Genomic DNA, 10,857 nt, shown 5'->3' on the forward strand with positions numbered 1-10,857 from the left:
GGGTGCAGTGCCATTACCTCGAGTCGGTCTCTTAAGACGGCATGAGCTCTTTTCTCTTTGGAATCAAAAGAAAAACATTAACTGACTCTGAAAAGTGGACATGGGCCCTTAGTAGAGTGCAGATTTCTGCCAGGTGTGTCTGCAACGACCACTGCTGGGATGTTTGATTGATAAAACACCAAACACAATTGCACGTCTTCTACAATTTGAGCAAATCAGACGCATTTTACACTCGCTAGTCTTGAGCAAAAGGTACGCTGTCAATGTTTTCTATGAAGCTGTCTGCACCAGTTTAGCCAGACTGATGCTAATAGCTTGCAGCTGAAGACTCCGAGCTAACAGCTAACTAGCTCTTCTTTTGCCAAACATTAGAAGACAGATGTGGCAGGAAGAGTGTTATACTAGAGGACAGAAATCTCCTCGGGACTTGAAACAGGAATAACAGATCAATGATTTACCGATTGATCCATGATTTAACCTTTATTGCAAAAAGTGGTTTCATATCTTTATTTAGAATCTAATGTCAAAAGCCAGAGAAAAAATTAAAGAGCTTAAGAGGGCAGAGGCATTACATGGGGTGGCAGGCTTCGTTTAGGGTACTAAACACTCACAAAGTGCAGTCACGGCAAACTACACACACAGCAAACAGCTGTGCGCCCCAGTGCTTTGCACCACAGCTATCAGTGAAGCTAATTACAGGTAAGCAGGACAATAAACAGGTAAGCAGGACAATAAACAGGTAAGCAGGACAACAGCTAAACAAGGTGAAAGTAATTAGAGTATAAGAAGGCCAACATGTGTATGCATTAAATTGAAAAAAACTGCCTACCTGTACCACCAACTACAATAGAGACCAAGGAGAGGGCCAAAGGAAGGAACCAAGTCCAACAGGTGGTTAACAGGCCCTCGTGGGGGGGTGTTTGGGGGAGGATTCAGGCCTGGAGCTGCATTCAGACTCTCCACTCTATCAGGGGGCATTACCCACATTATAGGCAACATTGTAGTCAGCGTTAGGTTCTGGTGGCTTTTGGTGGAACAACATTTTACATATAAACATATAATTATCTTGCTTTGGTATGAAAAAATAAAGATTTTGAAGACAGTCAATGACGGTATAAAACGTATTTTTCAAAATGCGTGAATCACTTCAACCACATATCTTTCCTGTGTACTGTATACAGTCATAAAATAGCAAAAATATAGATATAATTACATTGGGCCATTAGCCGTGGACAGACACACACAGACGCAAGCAGACACATAATATCCTTAGTGTAACACCTAGACAATATAATTATGTATTTAAATGTTTTTGAGAAATATTTCCTCGTGTTATTAGATCACTATACCCCTGACTGTCAAAACTTCAGTCAAATGTTTTTTCCCTTCCTTACAATGCATTCTCTTGTTATGTTCATCTGGATTAAAGCTCCATCCGAAAAGCAGCAGTATACACAAAGATATTTCAACAATTCTGCAGCTACCTATAATTTCTAAAATATTAATTTTCATTTCATTTCATTTCAAACCTTTATTTAACCAGATTGATCCCATTGAGATCATAGATCTCTTTTTCAAGGGAGACCTGCAGCATATAGGTTCCACATGAAACATAAAACAATAAAGGACATCATACATTATGATCATCATCATGATGAACTGCTTACGTTTTTCATAAGATCTGTGATTTCAAAACAGATACATTTGGGCCACACAGTTTTGTTTTTTGGTCTCTAAAGTTACTTTCAAACTTTAAGAAGCAGCCATAACAACCACTCATCTGTTCTAAAATATTAATATTCTGATTCTGCAGGGTTGTTTTCTGACACAACTTGCCCTGCAACAGATCCTGCTTTGTTCGCTGGCTGCTGCAAACCACCGCTGGTGAAATCATCCAGGACTCCTGGTAGTGTTGAAATGTGATACAATGGCAAAATAAATCAAAAGTTAGACAGCCAAACATTCAGACATTCAAAATCACGCATCTAAAACAAACATTTCCAGAAACTCTGGAAATATTGGTTAACCAAATTTGTTTTCTCAGCAATCCAAGTTTCTGTCATTGTGTGCATTGGAATAGTCCTTTGATTCGACCTTTAATGGCCATAAAGCATACATTTGGTTAAATCCTTAATTTTTCAAGTGTGAAATACAACCTTTGAAACTCTATTTGTCGTGCAGTTAGGACTATAGCTGTGTGGATGTAATTGATATCAATATGAAAACACAACAATGGAGACAGTCCAAACGTGCAAAGTCACCAGTATATATCGCATCACTGTGCGGACAGATACTTGGCTCGTGTTCATAGGTTTTCACACAACAAGCCGTTCTTGTCTCCTCTCTTTATGTTAATCTGGGTGACTATACATCCAATTTAAACACAATCCATTGAGAGGATATATGAGCCCCATTCAACAATGGCCTGGCAGTGGTGCGGGCTGCTTTGCATCAGGGTGTGAGAGCAGACTCAGAGATAACCCTTGTTGTTCCCGCGGCCGGGTGAGGCAGATGGGGAGAGGAACAATGGCTGACCCATTCGAAGGGCGGCAGTGACAGCCACTGAAGCTCAGAAGAATGTCTGGAGCCCAGCCAAAGCCTTACTGCCACCACAGCCACACTGCACCCACCGAACCTGACCCTCCTCACATCCAATGGTGCCCGGCGGCCGAGGGGACGACACCTTCAAAGACGGCCCCTGAGCGTCAGAGGGCCAACCACCCTGAAGGAGCAGCGGAGTCGAGGGCTGGCACTGTGGGCTGTGACTGACTTGGAAGAGGACAACTGCGTGGACGGAGAGGTCAACCCCACCCATCTCCAGCAAATACTAGCATGGCTACAGCGAGCACCTCAGGGCAGAGCAGTTTCGGGCTCGGGAGGAAAAAGAAGAAGCCTGGTCTCATGGATCAGATTACCAAGTTCTTTGGAGGGGACAAGAAGAAAAGGAGCAAGGTGAGATTCCATGCATCTGCATCTAAAGGAGCGGTTCAGGTCAGGAACTTCCCGAGCCCTAACGATTGTAAAACCTTATTGTTTCAAAATGCTAAAATTATATTATTTTTCCTCATTGCACTACAATAGAAAGTACTTGTTTTTAGTGTTTTTAGTGTTTTTAACATTTGTTGGCAATTGGGGAATTTAAGTGGCTACATATAACAACCTGATCATCAGATGTATTCATTATAAGAATTGTTTTGGCTGCTGTCCTGGGAGATAGGAAAACAGCCCGCTTTGCAAAAATGAATTTCTTAAGATTATGTGAAAAGTAAAGTAAAGTAAAGTAAAGTAAAGTAAAAAATGCAGGAAAATATCTTAAACCATTAAGCAATATACACTAAAACGATCGAAATACTTTAGAAAATGATCAAAACTAATTAGACTGAACATTCTTAGATGTTGTGACACATTGCAAGAACATTTACTAGTTTTAGGATGAGACATTTTCCAGGTTTGGATTTTTTGACACTACAGTATATCTCCTTAAAGGAGAGAAAAGCACTGATGGATAATTTGCCCGCCCAGACACTCCTCCATAGAGATTGGGATTGGCGTTTCCATATTTTTTTTTATTATTAAGGCAAAAATCCACCTGTTATTAACCATATTTTGCAAGATGCGACAGGATTTTACCGCCAAAACAATTTCTTATAATTATACAAATGTAAACTTGGACCAAAAAGTGTCTGTAACTGTAAAATAAATGGAATCTAAGGGGAAGCTTTTACATGTGTTGCTGTTACCACATTCAACTATAAAATAACATCATATAACTAATATTAGAAAATGTTTTCTCAAAGCATAAACATTTGAATTCCACAATTTTTCCAAAAATGAAAAGGGTTTAATTTGTCAATTTTAGTATTTCAGTAGGTCAGCCCCCTTCCTGGTCCCCTTTTGGCCTTTTCTTATTTTTACTCTTTCAACTTGGTGGTTAACAAAATGCTACATGCGCACGTAGCCAGTAAGCTAAATCTTCAGTAGATGTATCACCACGGTGCACGTGAATTTAGTTTAGCTGAGATAGGAAAAACCTCAGACAAAACGTCTTTCAAGTTCTAGATTCAACACTCTGCTGGTGGTGGGGGGTCTGATACGTTGGAGCAGCTAAGATGTTATGGACTCTTGCTCTGACTTAACTCAGATCTTTTCCTTCATATGTTACAGGATTGCTGTCTTGCACTTAACCCTTGTATGGTATTCGGGTCTGTGGGACCCGTTTTCATTATTTAGCTAAAGAAAAATGATATCATAAATTATTTTTTCAAACCCACACTCAATGGCCATGGCTCATTTTCTGTGAAGAACTATATCAGAACACATTTTCAATGACCAAATATTAACCATATATGCTGTTTATATTGCTTGTAATTGGGATGAAGTAAACATCTGTTGAGTATTTTAACATAAAATAGTTTGATTGTGTTGAATTGAAGCCCAAAAAGGCAGCGGGTCCACCAGACCCACGAACACTGGCTGAGTAACAAAAATATGAACACCATACAAGGATTAACACAGTGGCAAAAAAGCCATAATTACAGGTATCTGTATAAAAAATGTTTTATTGAAAGTTCTGTGTCCAGTCTCTATGAAACATACTCATTCATTCGAATGAAGGGACACTAATTCAAGTATTTTAATTGCCTCAATTTAATATAATATCAGTTTTCCTATCATAGAACATGATTATCATCTGTTTTTTTACTTTGTCAGATTCGACAGCCATAGGGCATTGAAACTACAATTATTTCTTGTAGTAGGCAAGGTGCAGCTGAGGCCGATTTTCATGAAATAACTGATGTCTTTTCACGCTCATGCCAAGCTACTCTATGATAAATATACTGCCTAAAAGATCTTAATAATTATGTTGAGTTACGTGGTGCTTAAATGTCTAAAAACCGTGAATCCAACTGATTGAATTCCATGCGGTTTCACTAGCAAGACTTGATCTTGTAGTAACATTACCATGTAAACACACGCGGTTACTTGATGTCTGTTGGTCCTCACAGGGGTCTTTCCGGGGTCATGGGCCCGCCTCACCCCAGCAGTCCTCCGCTCGACGTCGGACCAAGGAAAATGCTGTGGTGCATTTCTTCAGGAGCTTGGTAAGACTCTTGAATTAGGAAAAGGACATATTTTAAACTTCATGCCATACATTACATTCTTTTAACCATGTACTTAAAATCATTTTTTGTTTATAACATCCTCACTCTTATCAAATAGTAAGGTTGCTGTAATACTCTGAGACTGCTATTAGTTGTATAAGCAAGAACACAAAAACAAACCAATTTCCTCCAATTTACAGCTGTTGAACTCTCAGTTACTTCCTCCGATTTACTTTGGAGCTAAGCCTTGGCATCAATAGAGCGACAGTATTTCAAAGCTAAACCGTTTTTATTTACATACTGATTGAAAGAAAAAAGAAATGTGGGGAAGTTTCAACCACCAGTTCAAGTGTTTTTGTTCTATTGTCATGCACGGTACAATCAGTCATTCTGTTGTTAATTGTTTTCTCTCAGGTTTCCTCTCCTCAACCTAAATCCAGGGTGAGTCTCATTTTTATTCACCATTCTTGTTCTGCTGTTCATTCCAAAGGTATAGCCACTGGGTGAAGATGGAGAGAGGCACTAATCATTTATTTCTGATTAATTTTAGATTCCTCGTCTATAATAAAGTTGTCTTTCATATTCCTCAATGTCAAATTCATCAGCTATTTTTCAAGACGTTTATTATTTGATATCCATTTGATCCAAATCCCTCATAAAAACGCATGTAGGTATCAATTGACTATCCAAATGGTTGGTTCGTCAATTGATACCTACATGCGTTTTTATATGGGATAATATAGCCTAACTTTGGCGCCCCCCAGTGGAAGTTTCTTATTGTAATATGCTGAGAGCAACGCATGCTGCCCTAGCAATCCTTGTGAACTGCACTGGCACTGTGGCATTTTTAACAAACACAAGTGAATATCATCAAAATCATTTAAAATATGCTAAAGTCAAGTAACAAGACTTGTGTAGTGAGCTAAACACCAATGAATATGCTAGCATTCTGGTGTTTAGCAGGCATATTAGCCATCTTAGTTTTGTGTGCTAGCATGCTAATTGCTTATGTGCACAAAAGCAAATGTTGAGCTATCTAGCTTCTAGCACTACACAACACTAGTGTTAATGTCAATCTGTTTTAGCATACATAGTTATTTTTAGCTAATGTTTAGCTAGCATTAAATACTATTTTAGCTTATGTTAAGATATTTAGCACTAAACACTAGACTTTAGCCTATGTTTAGCTATTTAGCACTAAACACTAGTTTAAGCTAATAATGTTCATCTATTAAGCACTAACTACTAGCTTTAGCTAATGTTAAGCTATTTAGCACTAAACAGAAAGTACCTTGAGTGATGAGAATTTCTTTAGTTTAGCAGGTTGTCATAAACCAAAGTAGGCCTATTGGACTAATTTAAATTTCGACCAGAAGAATATTCCAGGAATCATAATAGCTATTAAAGTTCATCCTGAAGAGAACATGAATGTTAAATCCATTTTGCATATGTGGTGATATTTCACTGCAAAACACTTAGATGCAACATTAGATGAAAAGTCAGGAGTTCATCAAAGTCAGTAAGCCTTAACCTCTGAGGACCATGACTGTCCCACATTTTAGTGCGATTAAGCCTAAGGGTTTTTTCTGACATTTTCCAAATATTTTAATTGATCTTTTCAAGCATAATCTTAATATTTTGACCCTTTCTTTCAACCAAAAGAGGAACATGTGGAAATGCAATATTTTGTGCAACCATTCATTCTCCAGCTTAGGTCACAAACAAGTGTCAGGGTTAGGGCTGTTGGGACCACCACTCAACTCTACAGAGTGAGTTGGCTATATAAACTAAGCTATTTACTCTAATTCTCCACCACATCACAGCTAAAGTTGCCATTTTATACCTTTAACTGGATCATTTTAAGATGTGTGGAGGGGGACGCAGGGTAACTACACTCTCACTGTATCTCGTAGTCTCATCATGTCACTGTCTGTTTCTATTTCATGTGCAGTGGAGAGACGCCTTGGGCTTGGTATGTCACACAAACTTCCCCTCTCAAATCCCATAAAAGACACACTGACTGCACCACTCTCTCTGTGTGTGTGTGTGTGTGTGTGTGTGTGTGTGTGTGTGTGTGTGTGTGTGTGTGTGTGTGTGTGTGTGTGTGTGTGTGTGTGTGTGTGTCTGTTCAATGAGTCTATTTTTTATCTGAGAGGTGAAAGAGCTCCTCCACAATGTTTCCTTCGGTTACAGCGGCACCTGTGACCTCACATCCACCCTCGTCCTGTCTCGTTCTTACTTTGTGATTCACTGCTTTCCTCCTTGAAAACAAATCTTTAGGACTCAAGATTTATACAAAAGCAAAGCTGACTCACCTGCACCTACTGTTCACACATTAGTGCCACAGAGATCAAAAGTAGAAAACAACTATTTATTAATTTCTGAAACTCCCAAGTATTGGCTTGTTGGCGAATTCATTTAATTTCAATGAGTTCTTCTCTGCTTTAATCCAGAGCGATTCGCTGCTTCTGGATGACTTTGAAATCGCTCAACTATTTATGAACCGCAGCCGGTAAACACTTTCTCTCAGGATCTCTTGACCTGCATCGCCCTCCTCCTCCTCTTTCACACTTCTATCTGTAACACCTCCACCCCCTCTCTGTTAGAGGTGACTCACCGATCTTTCTGTTTTGGCTTCCTGCCATCTTTATGCTTTCTCCTCTGTCTGGCGACCCTGGACAGCCATGTTGTATGAGTTTGTCCTTTTTAGGTGATTGCAGAGTCCTGTTCTCTGTGTCAGTTCAGAGTGGACCTTACCTTGTCATCCACTTTCTTTCCCCCCTAAAAGGTGCTGTTATGTTCTGTCTGGTCCTGTGACATTTTCATGTTTTTCCCCATGTCTCTGTCCATGGTATTTTATCAAAAGTACAGATCCAAGAAAACTGTTTCCCACAACTTACTGTTGAGAAACCGATCCTGCAGTTTGGTTGTTTTCCCCTCAGATTACAAGTTAATGAAAAAGTTTGCCGAACTTTAGATCTTTGAGATGTGTTTTTCTAAATTCTAAATAATTTTAAATTTCAGATCAGTCCACCTTTATTGTCCATAAGGGAAATTCAGCTTGTAGCAAAGCACATTGAGAACTCAATGACCACATAGATCCAAACACCAAGAGGTCGATCCAAATACAATTAAATTAGATGGATGATACACAAAGAAATATAATTACATAATGTGCAAAAGGTTGGGCACAATTATGAAGCCTATTCTTCATTTTTGACAGACTTATTATTTGTGGATATGTGATTTTAGCCAATAGCAATAGAAGTGCCACCTTAAACGTTTTTAAACGTCTCGTACAGAGGGAAAGGCCATCAATGTAAAATGTATTAAAGTCTGGTTAATGGTCCAACAATAATAGAACACCAGGCCCCGGTGTCAGGTATCCAACTTTGCTTAAAGAGCGTTTTTTTCTAGGCCTCGTCGCCGAGTGCCGAGAGCACAAAGTCGCCGGTCAGGAGACGCAGAGACCAAAACACACTGTCCAGAATCTTCAACCTGGTGAGCCTACAGCACATTCACAATCTTCTTTTACTCAACATGTCCTCTTTCTACCTGTAAAACTGGGCTTTATGAACACTGTCTCCTGTCTGTGTTTGCCCAAAATGCAACAGTGATGCTCTCACCAGAGATCAGTGAGTAATACATCGATACAATATAATGATTTCACTTCCATTCATCTCCTCTCATCAGCTCCAGTCAACAGCAGCCTGTCATCATAATATACTAACAAGCATAGGAGCATGAACATCTTCATCTATAGATTATATCATACATTTCTCACACATATCCTTTGATTATTTTCTACAAATGCCATCTTCTTCAAGTATTCTAAGCATTATTTTACAGTGAGGATGATCTTCTCAAATCCCTTTATATGTGAGGTATAAGACAATCAAATCACCAAAAAACCTTCACCACAGATTGCTCTTAAATGCCATCTCTGGGGATAGAAATGGATGATTATTTCAAAGCCACCTCATTATAATCCTTTCTTCTCTCCAGGGAGAAACCAAGTCCCGTCCACCCCCTAAACGCTGGAGCACCATCTTCTAAGCTCTCTGCCGAGGAGCAAACCACCGATCCACCTCCGATGGGAGAAGAGGAAGAAGAAGGGGAAACTGATTTGCAGGCAGCGGACTCACAACCTCAAGAAATGTTAACACACTAACACCAGCCTCCTGTATGTTTAGACATTGACAGCGTATAAAATCCACTCTCCAGAGATATAGGGGCTTGTTTTTGTTTTAATCCAACAGATATCTTGTCTACGTCATGCTTTCAGTAAAATATCTTACTGTAAAAACCACCCATGGTGCTAGTGTCAGCTGTTTGAGCTTTGTTCATGGCCGATTTTTTTTATTGTCTCCCCCGTCATTAGCATTTTGTACGTGAGTGGCGCTTTGTGTATCTCGCTGCTTTCCAGAAACTCTACTCATACACCAAATATACCTTTGTTTCAATGTGAAATCTAGACGGGGATTTGTCCACTGTGGCTGTTGTGCTCGAGTGAAATTGTATGTTGCAAAGCATTTGAAAACACAACTGGAAACCTACAGAATATGAGTTATTTAATTTTAATGTTATGTTTCGTTTCGCTTCCTGTAATTAAAAACATGTACATACAGTATGATGTCCTTTAAGCCTATCAAAGAAATAAAATGCCCTTTTCAAATGCACTGTTACATAACTAAAGAATGTCCTAAACAACTGGTCTGCTCTCTTATGTGTAGCTTTGGCATGGATCTAATGTATTATCTGTTTGAGTCTTACATTTAGTTTAATTTAATATTATTTGTGTTTCCTTAAGAAGATGACAAGCAAAAGTTGGATTTGATGGTTGGATTGTAAGTGGTTGAAAGGTCTAAGGCAGAAGCCCCCAGATGGCATGAGAAGCAGTGATGGACAGAATAGTGATTTAAAATGTTCTGAAGTATTATTTCTCCATTTCATTCTGTTCATAATAAATTGCATCCCCACTATCATTGTGCATGCTCTGTCTGTATGTTCACTTTAACATCAAAGCCAAAAGAAATAATTGGTTGTTGTTGTTGTTTTTGGTTGTTGTTATGTTTCCTCTTAATGTAAAGCTCTGTTTTTAATGTGCAGCTAAACAAAAAATAAACACATTGTCTTCTCTGTATCTAATAATTCTGTCGTCTTTATACATTGTTCTTTTACTTTTTAAGGATTTTTTAGCCATAGTTACGGTGTCCGACACATGCAAACGCATCACAACGGCTCAAAACACTTTCATTAGAAGAAAACGCTCAGTTACAATTGAAAATTGAAGATATATCTTTAACAACTTGACAACACATGCACAGCATTTAGAGAACACTCACCGACTTGGCGAAACATGGGCAACATTTACTAAAAAAAACTCTGCAAGAAGCTCAAAACACAATGGAAACCAGGGGATACTAAAAGGTGATGCACACAGATGGGACCTGATGCCTGTATTAGAAGCAGGATTTGCGGTTAGCGAGGTAACTTCAGGGTTAACTCTGAGTTTTCGGTCCAACAACGCTGGATCACTTCTTACTAGTGATGTGACGTTCGCGAACGATCCGATTCTTTTGAACGGCTCTTTGGTACAAACAAAGGGAACCGAGTCGTACTTGGTGAGAGCCGTTCTTTTTATCGTTGGTTCTCTGCCTGCCATAAATCCACTCGCCTTTAGGGGAACTTGCTTTCTTGAATGCAAATTTGCCATAGATGATGGCATAACGCATGCTGCTTGAGTAGTAGTTTG

General features: G+C 39.1%; 1 protein-coding gene across 8 annotated transcripts; it reads left to right on the forward strand.

Annotated features, from left to right (window-relative positions):
- Nucleotides 1-2,633: 2,633 nt before the first annotated feature.
- On the forward strand, nucleotides 2,634-10,250 carry mbpa (myelin basic protein a). 8 transcript variants are annotated; one of them, XM_034124460.1, is made up of 7 exons: nucleotides 2,635-2,991; nucleotides 5,007-5,102; nucleotides 5,517-5,543; nucleotides 7,054-7,074; nucleotides 8,520-8,603; nucleotides 8,717-8,737; nucleotides 9,108-10,250. In XM_034124460.1, exons 1-6 carry the CDS (start codon nucleotides 2,833-2,835, stop codon nucleotides 8,717-8,719), a joined length of 390 nt encoding a protein of 129 aa, XP_033980351.1. In that variant the 5' UTR covers nucleotides 2,635-2,832; the 3' UTR covers nucleotides 8,720-8,737; nucleotides 9,108-10,250. The 8 variants fall into 8 exon arrangements, with proteins under 8 accessions (XP_033980355.1, XP_033980351.1, XP_033980349.1 ...); XM_034124458.1 differs by lacking the exon at nucleotides 8,717-8,737 and having other exon boundaries at nucleotides 2,636-2,991; XM_034124459.1 differs by lacking the exon at nucleotides 8,717-8,737 and having other exon boundaries at nucleotides 2,643-2,952.
- The last annotated feature ends 607 nt before the right edge of the window (nucleotides 10,251-10,857 follow it).

The sequence above is a fragment of the Trematomus bernacchii genome, unplaced genomic scaffold (genome assembly GCF_902827165.1).
Source record: "Trematomus bernacchii unplaced genomic scaffold, fTreBer1.1, whole genome shotgun sequence".
NCBI classification, from domain to species: Eukaryota; Metazoa; Chordata; class Actinopteri; order Perciformes; family Nototheniidae; genus Trematomus; species Trematomus bernacchii.

Excerpts from the sequence above, each read along its gene's own strand:
- mbpa (XM_034124458.1), top strand. The coding sequence starts at position 2,833 with ATGGCTACAGCGAGCACCTCAGGGCAGAGCAGTTTCGGGCTCGGGAGG. Across the intron at positions 7,075-8,519 it reads GGAGAGACGCCTTGGGCTTG|GCCTCGTCGCCGAGTGCCGA; the intron begins GTATGTCACACA and ends GTTTTTTTCTAG. Across the intron at positions 8,604-9,107 it reads TGTCCAGAATCTTCAACCTG|GGAGAAACCAAGTCCCGTCC; the intron begins GTGAGCCTACAG and ends TCTTCTCTCCAG.